Raw genomic sequence first — 21,794 nt, 5'->3', positions numbered from 1 at the left:
AAATATCGAAAAGAAGAAGGAGGACTAGAAGAGAAGAGGGAGTTTTAGAAAGGAAGGCGGAATTTTACTGAGAAATGAAAAGAGAGTTTCAAAGAATAGTAAAAAGAGAAAGAGAAAACTGAAAAGCTTTTTTTTAATAAAAAAAAAAAAAAAAGAAGCAAAGAAATAAATAGAAGTCAGAAGAACAATTAATTCAAGTAGACGGAAGTTTTGGCCGTTTCAAATAAAGAAGAACAAAAGCAGGAGTAATTGATGAAAAAATTAAATACAACAAGTAGATTAAGAGAGCATTATTTGTATTTTATAAACGTATTTAAAAAAAGAGTGTAAAGCATTACACAGTAATAGAACGATAGCTGAGATATATTGTATAACAGAATATACTGATGACGGCAAGCACAACCTTAACCCTTTAAGAATTTAACCTTGCCCAGTCCTAACCAAACAATCTCCACATCGTTAACTTAAATCCAAACTTCCATATTACCTTCTTCATAACTCTCATACCCATGCCCGTTAAACTTACACCCTTCATACTACAAACAAAGTAAATAAAACATATGAAAAGACTGGCTTCACACTAATAATGCTAAACATTTTAATTGGATATTTTAAATACTAAAGAGTAGTTTCTTATTCTTATCTGATTATATTAATAAAAAAAAGCAATGAAATGATTTGACAAGTGGTATTTTGTAAATAAAATTGTTCATTACTTTTATTTTTCTGATTATTGTGTAAAAAACAAAACATGATTCTTCTGAGTCAAAAATAACAAATCCAAAAACCAATATTGCACAAAAAAGCATACGATTAATAGATGAAAAAAGATACGATTAAATGAATGAAAAAAGTTATGATTCGCAGGAATACATGTGTTAATGAATTTTGTGAAATAATTATAAAAATTTTATGTTATAAAATGGAAAAAACTAGGCATTAAACTTTGTTTAAAATTTCAGCTTTACTTGTTTTTTAAGGAACTTTTAAGAAAATTACAGCAAATTCCATTATTAGATTGAAAAATTATATGGTAAGGAACAAAAATAATTGACAAATTTTTTCCTTAATACTCATGAAATACTCATGAAGATTGTTAATTATACAAAATTTTTGTCATAAATATAAATTTCACATATGTAATGCGTTTACAAATAATAATTTGAGGAGATATTTAGAAATATAATATCTATAGGCATATAGGGGCATTGTATAAATTTTTTAGAGAAGTTATTTAAATGATTTTAAAACGTAGAAGGATAACTATTGAATTAAATTTAGGAGGCTCGTATATATTGATTGCAAAAAACTTGGTTGAAGTATTCAAATAAAAGCAATAGGTTTAAAGTAATTCTTTTTTGAGTTTCCTAAACAACCCAAATTTTAATGAAGTATAATTTTAAAACAAGCAACCATTAAAAGTATATGAATCATGGGTTGCAGCAATCAAATGATTTTAGGATGATGTATACTTTCATAAACATCTAACTTTTTAAAAGAAAAAATATATACCTATAGGTTTGACTAATATAAAACTTATGTCTCAGGAGAAAAAGCTAAATCTTCAATTTATTTAATATAATTTTAATTCAATTTCTAAGCTGATAATTTTTCTAGTTAACAAAAACTTATTTAAAAAATTTTTTTTAATGTTATTTATTCTTACTTTTTGTTAACATACTTTATATATCAGGTAAGAATGAAAACAACCAAAAAAAAAATTATTACATACGGCCACAACATTGAAATAATACAAATAAAAAGCAAATCCACTGAATTAAAACTAATCCAGCTTGTCTCCTCTATAATATAAGATTAAGCTAGTCAGTTAAATTTTTAAGCTAAAAATGCGGTCGTCAACATAAAGTTTCCCGATTTAAAACGAATGATTAATACTTTATTCATCTCACATAGTTATGTAAGTTTAGGCAGCATAATTTTATCATAAACTCTTCTTTTAAGTCACTTGTATGTCAGTCATTACGCTTTTACGTAATTTACTCAATTTTGTTTTCTGATGTCTCTTTTATAAACCAAACTGTGTACGTAATCAAAAATTCTATATCCGTTATTTCCTAATTCTGATTTGAAAATATCAAATACGACAAAAATATCACAGCACAGACAATTATTTAAGGCACAAAAAACTATTCTTTTAGGCATTTTGTAAACGATGAAATGATCCGCGCAACAAATGTTCTGTGTAATAAAACATTAAAAACAACTAACTATCCATCATAACTACTACAGACTTTTCTTTGTAATCTGCTGAAGTAAACTGATAAAAATTTTTCCACCGCACTAAAACGAAAGAAAAAATGTTTCCGAAGTTAACTTTTCAAAAGTATGGAGTACTAACTTTTTTTCTTTTTTTCAAAAAAATACTTATAACTTTAGTCGATTATTATAAAAATCAAAAAATGATAAATAATCTCAACTATTTTTACCCCTGTTATTAAGCATCTGCATATGGAAACTTTTATTGTTACAATACGATATTTGGTTGTGCGTATGTTTCTTTCGGTTGATGACATAATATCATATCCATAAAAATATTAACGATAATATTTCGTTATTTATCGAAAAACTACGATATTTATTGATAAATTCTGAAAAAAACAACAAAAAGCGATTTGTAAAGTTACATCACAATATTAAACGATATTTTTCTTACTTTTTCCGACAAAAGAACTGACTTTTTTAAAAGCCTATCTTACTTTAAGAAAATTACCAACTACTAAACTATTTAATTTTAAAAAGAAATGCACAAAACTTTGTCTTTACTTTGACTTATTAATTTGAAAAACTGAGGCAAAAAAGTTTGAAATAATCATAGCAAAAAGCAAAAGCAACTCTGGTGTAAAACACATAATGCTCGTTATACGAGCTAGTTTTCGCCATTCGGTCACTAAAAAATAAGTATAGCAAAAATTAACTGCTGGATTGTTTAGAAACTATATTTAAAAAACAATTTTAATGTTCTCATTATTACAAACGAAAATTTGACAATTGCAATTTTAAAAGTAAAGGTACTGAACTTTTTAGAAAAAAACTGTCCTAAAAATCCATAATGTTTAATAACAAGTTTTAGAAAAGCTTTTGGATAATCAGCCAAAAAACATGAAGTTCATAATTGAAATTTGTTATCTTTTTCAAGATGTTATTAGGATGAAGGAAAATCTTATGAACATAGAATTAGTGGATGAATATGAAAGGGTAGGTCTGGAGTTGCGGTGGCGAACACTGGAAACAATATAACCCCCTTTCTAGTAATCGCCATCAAGCTTTTTTTTTAAAAAATTGGTTTTTAACTTTCATTATTAATAAATATAAACTGTGACACATAAGTCAATAGGCGTATGGTTCAATTTTGTTTAAAAATAGCTACGTAGTAAGAAGTTAAATCTTTGCCAGTCTTCGGCACACCCACTTAAATCATAAAATAATAGTCGCTAATTAGTAATATTATACATGTTTATTTTCTATTTTCAGACTTTCTGAATAGGTTTTAAACAACTTTAAAACCAATTTTAGATTTAATACTAGGTAGCAACTAAATTTTAAATACAATAAAAAGTAGCTGCTAAATTTAAACTTACAACTGTTTCTTAAATTTCAAATGCTATACTTAATTTGACAATATTAAAGATGCAGCACAAAAAAAATGTTGTAGCACAGCTAGAATGGCTCCTGAAGACGGATATACTGAAGAAAATATAGTGAAGACTATTTGGGAACTTAGAAATAAAATGAAAATGTTTAAAAAATTATATTGCGGATGTAGAGAGATAAACTTAAACTATATTTGCCTTTATGGAACTTATCCATCTATTGTATACATACATACGATCTATTAACCTTACACTATCTTATAACCATTGCTCATGGGTTCTTTCTTCTTGGGAAGTTACATTCTTTATTTATTACTTTTTAGCGGTAGAAGAAACTTTGCAAGTGGATCAAAGCATTATGGCATTCCTAAAACAACCTTGAGTGACAAAATTTGTGGAAAAACCCCCATTGTAAAAAAAATTGGCCCTGCAATTTTTTGGCCAACGTTGAGGAACGAGTGTTGGTAAACTATATAATCAATATACAAAGGAGAGCTCACCTGTCATCTAAGACAAAATGATGCCACTTGTGTCCCGTCTATTTTCAGATGAACTTTTAATGGGGAAAATAAACAGAGATAGATCTTTTCTTTTTGGTTTAACAGGGCTGTAAGAGCCTGAAGATAAATGTTAATAAGTCAGAATATTATATAAGCAATGGTTTCTGGAAGTAAGAAGCTACTTGGGGAGTAAGGGGGGGGGGGAAAGACTATCCAGATATCATATAAGAACCACATATGACATCTAGATAGATATCTTGATAAAATTTATAAATGAATTTTAAGCTTGATGAGTCCGGGTTTTAATTTTCACCCAATTCTGGAAAAGCCTTGGCTGAAAGAAGATCTAAAAACGTTCTTTAAGCCACGGTAGCTAAAGAAAAAGAAAGAATTACGAATTTCTGTATGTAAATTTATGTCAAATTTATTGCTTATGTTTCTGTTACTTCTTTAATGCTTTTATGATTTGTAATACACAATATAAATTGCTTTTAATTTTACATATCTTAGAGCATGATAGCTTAGCATGATAGCTTAGCATGAGAAAAAATGTAAAAAAATGTTTGTGGTCCGCCTATCTTTATTTCCATTCTTCTTCGAATACGCCAATAAAAACTGTAAGATGTATGAACTGTTTCATCATGCTTTAAAGGTTTTGTTTCCGTTGTTTCAATGATCTTGTCCCACTTTCTTCTTTGCATATCAATTTTTTTTGGATAGGTACAAAGTGCAATAAGCATTTATATTCAAGAATGTATTTTAATGGATTGATATCACAATCAATTTCTTTTTCAAAGAATTTTCAGCATTTTTCTTTAGATATCGCATATTAATGATTGAAGAGCACAGAATCGAGAAATCAATAACTCAATTAATGATGCTCTGCAAAATGATACTGATGACAATATGCAGTATATTAACAATGAATTTGAATCTCTTCGTTCTGTGTCAGCTAATAGTATTAATTTCAGTTTTGATCATGGTCCTAATGAGAACAAAGCTGTTAATATTTAATAGTGTAGTAACAGTTAATAAGTGTTAATAGATCGAATTTTGACCATCTTTCTGATTTAAGTTTTGACAATGATAAGCCAATCATAGGATATTCTCTTTCAGAAACACTATCATCCTGTGTTTCTAGGAACAAATGTACACGTGCATCTATTAATGAGCTTTTAGAGGCTCTCATTAATAATAGACATAATGACCTGCCCTAGGTTAGCCGGACTTTGATAAAAACGTCACTATATATGCATATTTTACCTTTAAGGGGGGGAGAATATGTTTACCTCAGTATTTTAAATGGTATAATGAAAATGCTAGAATAATATACAGGAAACAGGTTATCTCAAAATTAAGTTTATATAGTAGTTACTTCAGATGAACTACCTTTTTTAAAATGCAGTAGTAAAAGGTTTTTCCAATGCTTAGTGCATTTGGTAGAATGAAACCTTCTATTATAGCATTACGTAGTGGAATACAAAAAACCAGATTCTGTTCTGAATTTCTAAATCACTTTTTAGTAGAGTTTCGTGATTTAAAGGCAAATGATTTTAATTTTGACAATATGTTGTTTGAAGTGGGTTTAAAACATTTTTGCTGTGATGTTTCAGCATAGCAGTTGTTAAAATCTATTAAGTGGCATAATGGCTATGATTCTTGTGAAAGGTGAACTATTCATTGCGCATATGTTAAAAATACGGTTGTTTTTGAAGAGCAAGAATGTCCTTTGCACAATGATTTTGACTTTTCATAACAGAGTTATGAAAAGACATCAACTGAACCGAAGTATAGCAGTTGATTATTACATTCCTTGGGTTAAAAACTTTTGCTTGACCCAATCCATTTAGTTTTTTTAGGTATTATGAAAGCGTTATTCCAGTTGCTGAAAGAAGCTTTTTGGTACTTTTGAATCTAGTAAAATAATAACAAATTAGTCTTTACTTTCTATAGCTATTTTTTAAGGTACAAAAAAAACTAAAGATTATGCAACAACTCAAGAACACCAACAGAACCAACGGAAGAAACTATTTCTGATTATTCAATGGCTTTTTTGTGCAATAATCATAACCTATAATTTATCATTTACTAAGCTTTAATCAGTTTGGACTCACAAGCCTAGTATATGCAAAACATTGACCTTTTTTCCACTAACTTTTGTTAGTGATTAAATTACTTTTCGCATTTTAAGTTATAGTAACTTTTATTCCAAAATCACTTCCTACTTTCCCAACTCAGAATATGTTAAATATACCTCCACCCAAAAATTAACTTCCTTGGAGCTCATAACAGCATTCCAACAAGCGATCAAGTTTCAATGTGCAACATTCCAACAGAATATCACAAAAATCTAACTCAAACGAAACTATTTAATCTCATTCAAGTAAGCATTTGAAATCCACCCCAGTTAAACCAGCACCATCAAGAATAAATCTTTCATAATCTGGTTCTTGTTAACAGTCAAGGACACCTTCACTGTCAAAGTCACATTCACGGTCAAGTTCACACTTGCAGTCAAAGTCTCATCCAAATATGAAGTTTTGTTCACAGTCTAAATCACAGCCGCATTATTCGTGGTCTCGATCAAACTTAGACTCAAGATCAACGTACTCAAACTCAAATGTCACCAGATTTAGTTTAGTAGCAGTATCACCAATAGTCTTTAAGTCTTCCCCTATGCAAAGAATTGATGCTGTGAGTTTTAGACTTGGAGACTTCCTCAATGATATAGGAGGTAAGAATTTTTATTATTATTTAAACTTTGATTTAATTTTGACTTTTGATTTATTGTAACAAGTCGTCTATAATCTTTATACAAATGTGTCTATTTATGGAATTTGATTTTTTTTTATGATTTTAAAACAAAGTTGGTATTTTACCATACTTATTGGCTCTTTATAATCACTAGACTAATATGCACTGTATAAAAGTGAACAGCTTGTTCACAATACTAAATTGTTCTATTAACTACTTAAATATGGAAACTTTGAGAAATCTCTTTATACATGTTTTTCAATAAAAATACAATAGATAATACAACGGCCTTTATTGTTATTAAAGTAGTAGAACCCATGGGGTTTTTAAAAAGCTAATAAATAAAACGCAAAAGTTGCATCCCCACAAAAAATTTAAAGTATTGACAATCTGAGTAAATAATCACCTGTTCTCATTTACATGATCAATACACTCTCATAAATTTGCAGACAAAATAATAAGAAAACGACATTAAGATACTCCAACAGTGTGAAGCGTCGCTGGTTATTGTAGTTTTGGATAACTTGCCTTCTAAATTTCTTGAAGTTGATAAACTTTTAGATTTTGAAAAGGTTTCACATAATGATTAACATATATCAAAGCAACTTGTAAATTATCTTTAATTATGACATTAAGAGCACCGTAAAGTTAAGCAATACATTTCCAATTATTTCAGAAGAGTGAGCTTCTTTCATGTGTTGATGTGATTTGATGTTATTATTGTTTGTGATTGTTGTAATTGTTGTGATTGTTTGTGATTGCTTGTGATTGTAGTGATTGTTTGTGATGTTGATCTGATGTGATTTGAGGGATGCGTTGAATTATTTTTTTATTTTGATCACTAAGTAATAACTTAACAAAACAAAATTGATAACACGTAACAAAATTCTTATATATTTTAATATATATTCTAAAGTCTGCACCCTTATTTACAAAGTCATTGTCAAACTTAGATCCTTTAACTGTACCAACGGGTTTTTATTTTATTATCTTTGTATCAGGGTAAGTGAGTATTCACTTAAAAATTTTGTCTTGTAATTAGAAATTAAAATTGTTAACAAATTGTATAATAAAAATATCTTTTTATGCTATTTAAAGTTAAACAAGCAACAAGATGAAAAGTAAAACATAATATCAATAGTGTCTTAATGCTTTTCTTTTAGGTAGCTCGTCTTTCAAGAGTTCATGAGATTGCATTAAAAGAAAATATTGAGAACATGTTAGAGAAGTAATATTGTGATGCTTTTGTGGGCACAGATAGCAATGAGTGATGATAGTCCCTCTTCAATAAAGAACTGAAATATGTATATTCTATATGTATTATGTTTTTTTAAGGAGCTTGCAAAAAAATTATATGGCAGTTGCAGCACTTTGCGCCACTTTTTAAGGATTGATAATTGAACTTGGTTTTTTTTTTAATTAATTTTAAAAAGTACACTGATATAAAATAGAAAGTTGATTTTTGTAAAGAATGCTTCTACGCCACAAAATATGTGCTAGTTTTAAATTGTATGTTGGTCTAGCATCGCTTAATGCGAATAAAACCGTCTTTACGTCAGTAATTTGACGTCTTTCCGATGTTGATTTAACATCGCTCAACGTCGAATGACATCAAAATGCTGAAGTCTCCCGATGACTTTTTTTCAACGTCGCCCTGCCTTTCCATTTCAAACGTAAATCCGACATCGATCCGACGTCAGTTCCTACATTGATCCGACGTTGTGCCGACGTTGTTCCGACGTTGCTTTGCCCACTGGTTTACGTAACTTTATAACAAAAATTAATCTGGTGTAGATTCATTAGATCAAATCGCAAGAAAATACAGCACAAAATCCGGATCTAGAAGATGGCCACTTCAGGTATTCTTCAATATTCTAGATCTTGCGAAAATAAATACTTTGATACTATATAAGGAAAAAGCAGGAGTAAATATAGCTTGAAAAGATTATATGTTTCAACTTCCAGACAATTTCGCCGATATTTTGTAAATTCAAGAAGCCATATACCGAGGCATGGGCAAATATATAACAAACTTGTATATCTAGTTGACTAAAAATTCGTAAACAGTGTTAAATACGTTAACTTAATAACAATAAACGTACAAATATTTGTGATATATGCAATAAAAAATGTATGTGGAAAATGTATGTCGGTAAAACAGAGTGTTTGTAAAAAGTGCAAAGAATTATCTTTTATTTCATATATCAATCATAAAGTAAAATATTTGCTTTGTTTATCAAAATTTAATTGTTCATACAAGATGTTGTAAATTACTTAAATATACTTTTTACAACTATTTAACAAACAATTATATACATATTCTCTCAAATTGTGTATAGTATTTGGGAAGTAGTCACTACTGTAAAATGCCGGTTCTAGCGCATGAACCAGTTTCCTATACTTAAGGATTTTAGCGCATGGATAGGGTTATTTAAAATTCTTATCAAGAAGAAGTATAAAAATTAATATTCGACGTCTTTTTCTTACCTTTTTATTCAATTTCTTACCGTGCATGTTTTGTGGTGACCGATAGCCAAAGTTTTATCATTTTGTATGATCCTCTTGTCATCGTTAGCGCTGAGTGCGACTTTGTTAATTTCTTCAGTGTAAATTTCGTGAAGACGGGATCGAAAAACGTTCATGGTTGCAAGGTGTTCTTTTTCATTAATTAAGCAATCGTAGAAATTTTGGTGAGTGATGTGATTTTCTACGACTTTCTTTTTGACTCCTTTGCATTTTTTGTGTTCTTTATCTTCATCTTCTTCAGGGATCTAGTAAGAGTAGAGCTTAGGTCTAAGGCCAACAAATTGTGTGATTTGCTTTCCACCTGTCTCATCTTTGAACATTCCGATAATCTTTTTATTTTTGCCTACCTTGAAGCCAACGTTTTGAATGGCGGGATGATCTTTAGGAAAGTCGCTCGTGTCAAATTTTTCAAGCACATCATCAGCAATGTCTTTATAGAAATCTTTTGTTTCGATTTCGTAAATGAGCGAGTCGGTATCGGTCATGAGCAGCTTTGCGCGATCACCGTATTTAGGCTTGATGTAGTCGTAGTGGTGTTCAAACATGAGAGTCTTGCTGATGTCGAGAATGCTCATTCCCAAGTAAACAGGTTTATCGTAAAAGACTTTTGTTTTCTTCATGTGAACCGCGATTAAGTTTTCATCAAAAATGGTGTTTCGTTCATAACGAGTGGTTTTCGACAATTTTAAGGCTTCTTTTTTTGTGGTGATCAGTCTGATATCAACGCGCTTTAGAATATTCTCCATGGTTTTTCCAAAGACGGAGTTGTTCATGAGTTTAAAAAAGTCTTTTTCAAAGTCGTTTTCCGCGTCTTTTCTTTTATTGGTGTTGAGATCAATGTATTCTTTCATGAAAGTTTCTTCTCTAAAGGTGATTCCTCGATGAATTTTGGTGATGACCAAGCCTAATCGTTCATAGAGTTTAAGGTTTTCATGGTGAACGACGTATTTTACTTTATTGTTTAAATTAGGAACGAGTTTTTCAACTTTTCCAATGGTTAATCTTTCAGGAGCCAGAGGGTAATCGTTGTGTAAATCGTGAAGCTCTTCAGGATATCTCAAATCAACTTCGAGAATGCACGGCATGCTACGCCAATTTTGAAGATCAGTCATCCATCTGAATCCTCCAACGGGAAGAGGTTTGCTCATAGCCCATCCATACAAATTGTTAGCGTCTAAGTACTGAATGAATGTAGATGGTTTTGAAGGGTCATAGTCTTGCATGTATTTGTTATTGGCGTTTCCAAGTCGGTTCGAGATCATGCTCATCCCACCGCGTATTCCTTTTTTAACCATGTTGAGCATGTCAGGATCGGTTAACAAATCCAATTTAATTTTAGTTATTTTTAACATGGCGTCCCAAGCTAATCCAGGAGAGGTGTAATACCAGGCGGGATCAAGACCGTAACATTTCATGCAAACGTCTCTGAAATTTTCAAAGACATCAGCAAGAATCAGCACATCAGACTTGTTGTATAGCTCGTGGTAATCTTTAAACGTTTTGCATCCAAATTCGTTCCAAACCTTTTGAGCATGCGCGTATTCTTCATCAGTGATGTGTTTATCGCCTAGTCTAGAATAAAAGTCTTCTTTAGGTGGCAATCGAGTTTCAGATAATTTTTCAATCGAGTCCATCCATTCGTAAGGGTAAATGCCTTTTCCTAATAGCAAATCTCGTTTTGTTCCGCTAAATAGCGAATTTAGATTCTTACACATGATATCTCCTTTTTTAGATCTTCTACAAGAGCAATCTTCACAATTGGCTTTGCATTTGCATTTTTTACCTTTTTTATCTATGCAGCTCTTTTTGCACGTCTTTGGATCTAATTTGGAGCATTCATCACACAAATCTTTAACAAGGTTGTCTGCCAAATCTTTTAGTGAGGTTGACATGAACCTGCAGCTGTCAATAAACCTTATTTCTTTCCAAACTTTCCGATGTTTACCTTTCTTATCGATAAAGTCTCTCACTTTGATGGTTTTTGAGAAGCTGATGTAATTTTCTTCATTGTTGGGTATGCAATTGAGTTTCCCACCTAGTTTCTTGATGAACAAATGGCTGTCATGGCCAGACAAGTTATGGATTATAACGGGAATAAATTTTGGAATTTTATAATCCAAGTTGCATTTGTTATGAGCAGCTCCACGGTATTTTCCAGTCAAATGACAGTGGTCCCACACTTTATCACCGTTAAGATCTTTATTGCAAATGTGACATTCTGTTGCAGCTTCAAACTTCTTCTTATCCTCATCAGTCTCTATTCTATTTTTTTTCCAGTGTTGTTGTTGTAAATCGCTACCGTTCCAAATTTTTATAAGGTCTGCTTCAAGCATGTTTATAAATTTTTTAGCCACGTCGTCCTTATCGCTTTCAGCTGTGTATGTTCCATTGTAAATGGTTTCGTCGAAATATTTGATATAATAGACGATGGAGCTTGGAACATGCTTTTGGTATTGTTTGGTGTAAGACCGTTTTGAGTCAGGGGTACAAGTGTTGATAGGTTTGATGAAACTTTCAAAGTCAGCATACACCGCAAAGGGATGCTTCATGGTCTTATTAAAGTTTTTAAACTCAAGGATTGTTCCTTCTTTAGGAAGATCGATTCTCATTGGAGCGTTATCATAGCAGTCTTCTCGATGAATTTGGAGCTTTTCTTCTTGGTCGAAACCTTGCATGCACCTTCTGCAAAAATATCTTTTATGTTGACGAGCTGACTCTGAGGAACCGGCAACAGTTATTTTGAGAAGCGGAAAAATAGATGAAAAAGGAATTAAGATTGAGATCATTAAATAAAATGACGTTTCACCCGTTTTTTCTAGAGTGCAGCCAAAGAGAGTCTGATGTGAAAAAGAAAAGACAGCTCGAGGCTCTTGCGTTTAAGGAGGTGAGGTTTAAAATTCCTGAAATGTACAGCCATGAAAAAAGAGACGAGCTTTACGCAATGTTGTTGCAAGAAAAAGAGGATGACTTTTCGAGGATGGAGAAAAAAATCAAAGAGCGCAACAGAGAGTGGGTTCATTTGAACAAGCAAGAAAAGCTGAGAGCGATCGACAAACGCGTTCTTGAATTGGACTGCGATTGGAAAGAAAAGAAAAAAATGTCGGCAAAATTGAAAATGGACACGATGCTTCAAAAATACGAATATTTTACATTTGCTGAAAAAAAATTGAATTCGAGTAAGATCATTGACAGCTATTAAAAAAGATGGGTAATAATCAAAGCAAATTTGTTGTTGAGAAAGAGTTTGACTTGGGTAGAACGAGCAAGGATGATATTTTAGACGCTCTCGACAACGATTCAAACCTGTCTCCAGATCCCAAAAATTCGAAAAACCCATAAGAGGATTAGAGAATTTCCTTCATATATTAAAGTGGATATTTTAGACAACTGTGAAGGTCCTTTTGAAATTGTTGTTGCGATGGTGCAAAAAAATATTGAACTTGAAAGACAAGCCAAGAATGGCACACTACCGATCTATAATAAAAATACTGAATGGAATATATTACATATGAAATAACATTGCTTTTTAGTTTCTTTGAAACAGTGGAAATTCTCTGAATTTTTTAGTTTCTTTGAAACCGTGGAAATCTGCGATTTTTAATTCTTTTTCAAGAATTGAAAATTGATCTCGAGATTTGCAGCGATTAGAAAAAGATGGACAGTCAGTTTGAAGATGATGATTCGTCAGATGAGACTGAAGAAATGGGAAGATTGTTGGAAAGAGAGTTGGAAGATGGTTTGTTGGAAGATATTGCAGAAGAGTGGGAAGAATCTGGTTGCGCTCCTGCTGCTTAAGATCTTTGAATTTTTGATTCTTTTGAAGAATTAAAAAAGTTTGCTGAAAAAATTGAATTCGAGTTAAATAATTGACAGCAATTAAAAAAGATGGGTAGTAATCAAAGCAAATTCATTGAGCAAAGAGAAAATGAAACTGATAAGCTCATTGAAGAAATCAGACGGCAAAAAAGAATGATTGAAAATATTTTCAAAGTCAAATGTAAGGTTCGCAAAGGATTGTGTAGACCGTTAATGAAAGATGAGTTTTAAAATAAATATATGGCGGTTCAAGAAATGATTCAAAACCATGGCCATACTTATTACAGGCCTTCCCGTCGCGAATCCGTATTTTTAACTGGGGGCGGACAATCTTACGGAAAATATAAAAAATGGCTGAAAAAATATGCGAGCTACATTATTTTCAGTTAATTTATTAAATTTAAAAGGAACTGTTCCAATGCACAAAGTGTCTAATGCAGTTTTATTAAATGTCATAAAATTTTAATAAAACAAGAAGTAATGAAAAACAACATTTTTCAGAATAATGAATGAGTTTTATTTAAAAACGAAATCACAAAAGAAAAATAAACAACCTTTAAAATAATGCAAAAAAAGCTATTAAAATAATCATCAAATATTAGAAATTGTTATGAAAAATGTACATAGCAATACTTTTTAATGTTTTACAGATAATTTTAAAACCTTTAATGCAGGTTCTTTAGAGGATTTAGGTGAAATAAACAAACAATAATTTTTAAGAAATATGTTTGACAATATAACACCATGTTTCTTTAGCATGTTTAAGTTATAAATATCTGATATCATCATAAATATATTGCACAACGACTTTCTGCATGTCATTTTTTTCTCAATTTCAAAAATAATGTAACAAAAAAAAACCCACTGAACACAGCAATCCAGAGGTACCCTCAATCCACCTCTGTCCATAGTTTTTGTGTAGTCTCCATACAACTGAAAATAAAATGCAGTGTCAGTCAACAATTCATTTTCACTGACATCATCTTTTCTTGTAACATAGCCTGCAATATAAAACAGAGCCATTTTTGTACTCAGTGGCAAAGATGCTTCTAGTTCAGGCAATTGATTAATTATATCACAAGATTCTTCACTTCTAAACTAGCCACATTTTTGACATAAATGCTCAATATCAGTAGTGTAATCTGAAACATCAACTTTTAATTCCAATAACAGTTTAGCTTTTTCAATGTTTAATTTTTCAACAACATTTTGAACAGTTATAAAATATGTTCCGCCTGAACCTTGTCTAAACTTACTGAATGCTTTTTCAATATAATCTGTTGAGAACTCTCCTAACATAACATAAATGAAATTGTTTTTTAACAAATATTTACACATCTCTACTAACCCATAAGAAGTATGCCAAATTGAAGTACCTGTATCTCTAGTTAAGGATTTTATTCTACACCCTTGTTTACCACTCATTTTAAGAGCCATATCCCCGAAATCAAGTAAATATTGCAAATTCATGTCTAGTTCTTCCGAAATAACTCTTTTACGAGAATCTAAAAATCGAGTGTCGCCATAAATTTCTTTTACACTAACTATTTTCCAGAATTTAGTAACTTTTTCTAAAAAACAAATGGTTTCATTCATATTACAAGGGTGGATAACTTTTGAATAAGTTTTGAGAGCAGCTATAGTTTCATCACAAAACACTTTTAAACAGTGTGAAACATTTTGTCTTTCAATAGGTTTTGGATGTATAGCTACAAAATTTAGTCTAGATAATTTAATTAGCTGATCTTTCTCAAAATCAAATAAACATTTAAGGTCACTCCATTTAGCAGTCATATTTTGATTTTTTTCAAAATGCAATTCCTGTGTTTTTTCTGTTATCCAGTTATTTCTGATACTTTTTAGTAGATGAACATAATCAAAAAGTAGAAAAATCCCACATTTTGTTAACCAAGGTTTTTCTTCAACTCTCTCAAATAAATTAAAAAAAGCTTGATTTGTTCGATTTCCATCACAAATAACTGAAATAACTTTTCCATTGCTAGACTTGATTGAATTAATAACATAGCATACTTGCTCAAACAAAAAAGAAGCATCCAAATGACAGACAGGTATCATTTTGCACAAAAAAGATGGTCCACCTTTTAAACATTTAACCATGATACCCAAAACAGTATTTGCTAACAACTCAGGATTATTTTCAGCTTTTCCAAATAGAGAACCACCATGGTAGAGAAGAAGAGACTTTACATAAACCTCATCTACCAGTATTATACAATTTCTCTGATTCTCCTCTATATTTGAAAATACAGTGCTGATAAAACTAATATCTGAAACATTCTTTGTCCTAGATGTAATTTTTGTCAGTGTTTTTACACTCGGAAGTTTAAAATCTTTTCTTAACTGATTGTATAGACTTCGAGATGTTGAAAAATAAGAATACGATCTGATGATTGTTTCTATACTTTAAATTTTTTTACCTACTTCTGATGCATTCATAGATGCAATATGATCTTGTTATATCAATCTTTGATGATCAACTTCAATGTTGTTCAGATAGCGAATTGTTTCTTCCACTCTTGACCAACAATCAAGAGTGGTAATATGGTTTTTAGATAATGAAGAAATAAAGCAACGAACACCAGCATGAAAACTTTCAAATTTAAAATTGCTTGAGATATGAACAGCAAACATAGGTATACAGTTAACATAAAAGGAATTTGATTGGATGTGCAAAACTTCATTTACAACAAAAGTTGTTACAGGACAAACAAATTTATGATTTTTAATATCTTCACATAAAGAAATGAATGTAAACAAATCACTTTTTAAATATTGTGACAACTCATCACACTTTTCATTTCTGATAGAAGACAACACTTTAGTAGTGGACCTTGGTTTTAAAGGTTGAGTTGGTATAATACTTGATGGAATATTAGGAAAAATTGAAGGAGGTTCGATTGGTCTATCTTTCCCATTGACACGAGCTTTTAAAAAATTTTCTGGAAAATGTCTTTCACAGACAACAGTATCTGGCTTATTTGGAAAATTACTTCTTGGAATTGAATTTATCCAACGATTTCGTTCTTCTTCATTCGAGGGAAGCCTATAAACTCGTACTTTATTTTTAGTGTCATAGTTTCCTCTACATCCAGGAATACAGCACTTTTTAACCATTTTGTGACTATCAACTGCTCTCAAATCGAAGTTTTAAGACTAAACTTTCCGTAACATTGTCCGCCCCCAGTCAAAAATACGGATTCGCGACGGGAAGGCCTGTAATAAGTATCGCCTTGTTCAAAACGTATTACTTTGCAAAGAACAGACGATGTTGAAATTAATGGAAATTCATAATCAACTATGTAAAACAGACAAGTACAAGAATAAAAGGCTTCTTCATGGAACTCTGTATTATCTAAATGATTTATTAATAGGTATGCCAACAAGATTGTTTAAAGAATATGATGAAGAAGAAGACATGTTATTGAGTGATGAAGAAGCTCTAGAAAGGATGAAGTTTCAAATTGATTTAATGTATCTTGATTATTGAATTTGATGAAGGTTTTTTTTTTATCTGAAATGGATAACAAAACGATAAAAAATTGAACTGACCTAAAAAATTTTTCATAACATATAAAAAATGGAAAGGAAGTATGTGATTGAATTTGATGAAATGGGTCGTGCGCACTTGTTTGATGAAGACAAAGAAATTCATGCGGCTGGATGCGAATTTACTGCACATGACGAGTGGGGAAGAAAGTACACGATTAGATTTGATGAAATGGGTCGAGCGCATGTATACGACTCAATAAGCGAAATTTTTGCCAATTATCCTTTTTAAGATCCTTCAGATCACTGGAAAATCTACGATTTTTTAATTCTTTTCAAAGAATTGAAAAAAATGAATTTGAGATAAATAATTTACAACGATTAAAAAAGATGGAGGTTATTGACGAAACCATTGTATTTGATAAATTAGGCGAAAAGCTAATTATTGAATATGTTGAAGAACCACCTGTTGTTAAGAAAGATACTCCAAAACGTAGATCTTCATATATAGATTGCGAACATATGTTTTGCAATTCTAACTGTCCATGTCAATGGTAATTCTTTTCAAAGAATCGAAAAAAAAATGAATTAAGAAGAATAAAATCTTTCAGTAATAAAAATGCATTACACAAAAAAGGAATTGAGAGAGTTGCTGATGGAAAATGGTGTTAACAAAACATCAAACAATTTGTTGGCTTTGACACTGATCGCGCTTGAAAATAATTTGCTCGATAAAGAAGAATTAATGGCAAAGGTGAAAGAAAGAAAACCTGTGGGAAGGCCGAGAAAGCTTGAAAAAAAGGAGAAAAAGCCTGTCGATCCTAAATGGGCAAGGCTTGTTGAAATTAGAAACCATCCCTTCACTTATAAAATAACTCATGTTAAAACGGGGGAAGTGACTGAATACAAGTCTCATTACCAATTAAGAAAAGAAACGGGTCACTACTGGAAATACTTTGACAATAAACATGGTTATCAAATAAAAGTGATTAAGTCATAACGAAATTTTAATTTGCTGAATTAAAATTTTTGATCACTGCAGAAATTGAAATGGGTTAAAGATTTTTTTTCTCCTTTATAAAATGGATAAGATGACTGTGATAAATCTAAAAGAGATGGCTAATGACCGAGGCGTCAAAGGCATCTCAAGAATGAGAAAAGCCGAGCTCATTAAAGCTATACAAAATCATAGATTTTCCAATGATTCGGAGAATCTACAAAATACAAAACCCATCATTGGGTATGGTCCTGCTCCTCAACATGTAGCTCGTAGACGCACGACTGAGGCGAGACCTTTGCCTGCTGCAAGACCTGTTCCTGCTCCGAGGCCGATTCCTGCTCCGAGACCGATTCCTGCTCCTCGTTCCGTTTCAAATGACTTGATTTCATTCGGACCTGCTCGGTTGCAAAATCGAGTGACAAGAAATGAACCATCCATCCTTGACACACCTGTTATCGATTCAACAAACGTCATTACACCTGTTTCTGCATCAGGATGGCTTTTAAGAATGGTAAAGACTGTCTACAACGGTTTCAACAAAATAAATGCTCTCGTTGATCCCTACGTTCCAACTACGGTGAAAAATGCAGTGAGCAGCGTGAGAAATGGAGTGGAAGAAACAATCCATTCTCTCAAAGGCGTCGTATTTCCTAGACCTTATAAAATAAAGTTTAAAATGACTGAGCATTCAGCAGAGCGCGCTGTGAGACAATTTTCTTACGCTCCTTCTTCTCGATATCAAGACCTTGCCTCCTTTTTTAATATGGTGAGGGAGTCTGCTATTCAAACCATGGAAGGAGAAAGAAACACAAAGGTAAGGATTATCTTAACATGCAAAATGAAATCTGTAAGCATCTTAACTGGTGATGAAGTTACTAGAACAGCTAACTTTTCATCCAACTCAGAAATTATTCTAGCGGCTATGGATTTAAGAACGTTAATAAGTCAAATGGAAGAAAAAATCTTAGAAAATAGTGTTAAATACAACAAGTTAGGATCCAATGGCGTCTTGTCCAAGATTTTAAAAATGGACATTAACTTTACCGATTACAGGCCGCTCAGCGGTTCTCCCTACATGGAGCTGTCTACAAAGTTGAAAAACAAAAAGGCTCTCATCAACATAAAAAACAACGACAATGAATGTTTCAAGTGGTGTGTTACCAGGGCGTTGAATCTGAAAAATAGAGACAACGAAAGAATTGATGATGACTTGATTGAAAAATCTAAAGGGTTGGATTGGGACGGAATTAAATTTCCTGTAAATTACCATGATATTGAAAAGTTTGAAGTGAATAATCCAACCATAAGCGTGAAAGTCTATGAGTATGAAGAAAAAGCACCTCAACCTTTGAGAGTATCTGACTTTATGGATCGAAAGCATTGTGTTGATTTGTTGTATATTTCAAACGAAGACAACAGCCATTATTGTCTCTTTAAAAATTTCAGTAGGTTTGCCGGTTCCTCAGAGTCAGCTCGTCAACATAAAAGATATTTTTGCAGAAGGTGCATGCAAGGTTTCGACCAAGAAGAAAAGCTCCAAATTCATCGAGAAGACTGCTATGATAACGCTCCAATGAGAATCGATCTTCCTAAAGAAGGAACAATCCTTGAGTTTAAAAACTTTAATAAGACCATGAAGCATCCCTTTGCGGTGTATGCTGACTTTGAAAGTTTCATCAAACCTATCAACACTTGTACCCCTGACTCAAAACGGTCTTACACCAAACAATACCAAAAGCATGTTCCAAGCTCCATCGTCTATTATATCAAATATTTCGACGAAACCATTTACAATGGAACATACACAGCTGAAAGCGATAAGGACGACGTGGCTAAAAAATTTATAAACATGCTTGAAGCAGACCTTATAAAAATTTGGAACGGTAGCGATTTACAACAACAACACTGGAAAAAAAATAGAATAGAGACTGATGAGGATAAGAAGAAGTTTGAAGCTGCAACAGAATGTCACATTTGCAATAAAGATCTTAACGGTGATAAAGTGTGGGACCACTGTCATTTGACTGGAAAATACCGTGGAGCTGCTCATAACAAATGCAACTTGGATTATAAAATTCCAAAATTTATTCCCGTTATAATCCATAACTTGTCTGGCCATGACAGCCATTTGTTCATCAAGAAACTAGGTGGGAAACTCAATTGCATACCCAACAATGAAGAAAATTACATCAGCTTCTCAAAAACCATCAAAGTGAGAGACTTTATCGATAAGAAAGGTAAACATCGGAAAGTTTGGAAAGAAATAAGGTTTATTGACAGCTGCAGGTTCATGTCAACCTCACTAAAAGATTTGGCAGACAACCTTGTTAAAGATTTGTGTGATGAATGCTCCAAATTAGATCCAAAGACGTGCAAAAAGAGCTGCATAGATAAAAAAGGTAAAAAATGCAAATGCAAAGCCAATTGTGAAGATTGCTCTTGTAGAAGATCTAAAAAAGGAGATATCATGTGTAAGAATCTAAATTCGCTATTTAGCGGAACAAAACGAGATTTGCTATTAGGAAAAGGCATTTACCCTTACGAATGGATGGACTCGATTGAAAAATTATCTGAAACTCGATTGCCACCTAAAGAAGACTTTTATTCTAGACTAGGCGATAAACACATCACTGATGAAGAATACGCGCATGCTCAAAAGGTTTGGAACGAATTTGGATGCAAAACGTTTAAAGATTACCACGAGCTATACAACAAGTCTGATGTGCTGATTCTTGCTGATGTCTTTGAAAATTTCAGAGACGTTTGCATGAAATGTTACGGTCTTGATCCCGCCTGGTATTACACCTCTCCTGGATTAGCTTGGGACGCCATGTTAAAAATAACTAAAATTAAATTGGATTTGTTAACCGATCCTGACATGCTCAACATGGTTAAAAAAGGAATACGCGGTGGGATGAGCATGATCTCGAACCGACTTGGAAACGCCAATAACAAATACATGCAAGACTATGACCCTTCAAAACCATCTACATTCATTCAGTACTTAGACGCTAACAATTTGTATGGATGGGCTATGAGCAAACCTCTTCCCGTTGGAGGATTCAGATGGATGACTGATCTTCAAAATTGGCGTAGCATGCCGTGCATTCTCGAAGTTGATTTGAGATATCCTGAAGAGCTTCACGATTTACACAACGATTACCCTCTGGCTCCTGAAAGATTAACCATTGGAAAAGTTGAAAAACTCGTTCCTAATTTAAACAATAAAGTAAAATACGTCGTTCACCATGAAAACCTTAAACTCTATGAACGATTAGGCTTGGTCATCACCAAAATTCATCGAGGAATCACCTTTAGAGAAGAAACTTTCATGAAAGAATACATTGATCTCAACACCAATAAAAGAAAAGACGCGGAAAACGACTTTGAAAAAGACTTTTTTAAACTCATGAACAACTCCGTCTTTGGAAAAACCATGGAGAATATTCTAAAGCGCGTTGATATCAGACTGATCACCACAAAAAAAGAAGCCTTAAAATTGTCGAAAACCACTCGTTATGAACGAAACACCATTTTTGATGAAAACTTAATCGCGGTTCACATGAAGAAAACAAAAGTCTTTTACGATAAACCTGTTTACTTGGGAATGAGCATTCTCGACATCAGCAAGACTCTCATGTTTGAACACCACTACGACTACATCAAGCCTAAATACGGTGATCGCGCAAAGCTGCTCATGACCGATACCGACTCGCTCATTTACGAAATCGAAACAAAAGATTTCTATAAAGACATTGCTGATGATGTGCTTGAAAAATTTGACACGAGCGACTTTCCTAAAGATCATCCCGCCATTCAAAACGTTGGCTTCAAGGTAGGCAAAAATAAAAAGATTATCGGAATGTTCAAAGATGAGACAGGTGGAAAGCAAATCACACAATTTGTTGGCCTTAGACCTAAGCTCTACTCTTACTAGATCCCTGAAGAAGATGAAGATAAAGAACACAAAAAATGCAAAGGAGTCAAAAAGAAAGTCGTAGAAAATCACATCACTCACCAAAATTTCTACGATTGCTTAATTAATGAAAAAGAACACCTTGCAACCATGAACGTTTTTCG

General features: G+C 32.3%; 2 protein-coding genes and 1 pseudogene across 3 annotated transcripts; 1 reads left to right on the top strand and 2 right to left on the bottom strand.

Moving 5' to 3' along the window:
* The first annotated feature begins 3,683 nt into the window (after window positions 1-3,683).
* On the top strand, window positions 3,684-8,097 carry LOC149889147 (uncharacterized; annotated as a pseudogene).
* Window positions 8,098-13,700: 5,603 nt separating this feature from the next.
* LOC149889146 (uncharacterized) lies at window positions 13,701-15,328 on the bottom strand. Of its 2 annotated transcripts, none has more exons than XM_090088653.1 (2): window positions 14,584-15,328; window positions 13,701-14,499 (listed from the first exon to the last, which is right to left on the bottom strand). In XM_090088653.1, the coding sequence occupies exons 1-2, from the start codon at window positions 15,323-15,325 to the stop codon at window positions 14,306-14,308; spliced, it is 936 nt and encodes a 311-aa protein (XP_089944779.1). In that variant the 5' UTR covers window positions 15,326-15,328; the 3' UTR covers window positions 13,701-14,305. The 2 variants fall into 2 exon arrangements, with proteins under 2 accessions (XP_089944779.1, XP_089944780.1); XM_090088654.1 differs by having other exon boundaries at window positions 13,701-14,300.
* Window positions 15,329-15,682: 354 nt separating this feature from the next.
* Window positions 15,683-16,342, bottom strand: LOC149889145 (uncharacterized). Its single transcript, XM_090089192.1, has 2 exons — window positions 16,090-16,342; window positions 15,683-15,957 (listed from the first exon to the last, which is right to left on the bottom strand). Exons 1-2 carry the CDS (start codon window positions 16,340-16,342, stop codon window positions 15,683-15,685), a joined length of 528 nt encoding a protein of 175 aa, XP_089945318.1.
* Window positions 16,343-21,794: the final 5,452 nt, after the last annotated feature.

Source organism: Hydra viridissima, unplaced genomic scaffold, assembly GCF_058129835.1.
Source record: "Hydra viridissima isolate aposymbiotic clone 2 unplaced genomic scaffold, HvirCarnegie_v1 scaffold_5, whole genome shotgun sequence".
NCBI classification, from domain to species: Eukaryota; Metazoa; Cnidaria; class Hydrozoa; order Anthoathecata; family Hydridae; genus Hydra; species Hydra viridissima.
The sequence above is the reverse complement of the archived record's forward strand: the minus strand, read 5'-3'. Positions and strand labels throughout refer to the sequence as shown.

Bases quoted from the DNA above. Each gene is read 5' to 3' on its own strand.
- LOC149889146 (XM_090088653.1), bottom strand. From the start codon at position 15,325: ATGGTTAAATGTTTAAAAGGTGGACCATCTTTTTTGTGCAAAATGATA. The intron at 14,500-14,583 runs GTACTTCAATTT...ATGTTATGTTAG, and splicing joins ATCCTTAACTAGAGATACAG to GAGAGTTCTCAACAGATTAT.
- LOC149889145 (XM_090089192.1), bottom strand. From the start codon at position 16,342: ATGGTTAAAAAGTGCTGTATTCCTGGATGTAGAGGAAACTATGACACT. The intron at 15,958-16,089 runs GTATTATACCAA...CTTTATGTGAAG, and splicing joins TTTTCCTAATATTCCATCAA to ATATTAAAAATCATAAATTT.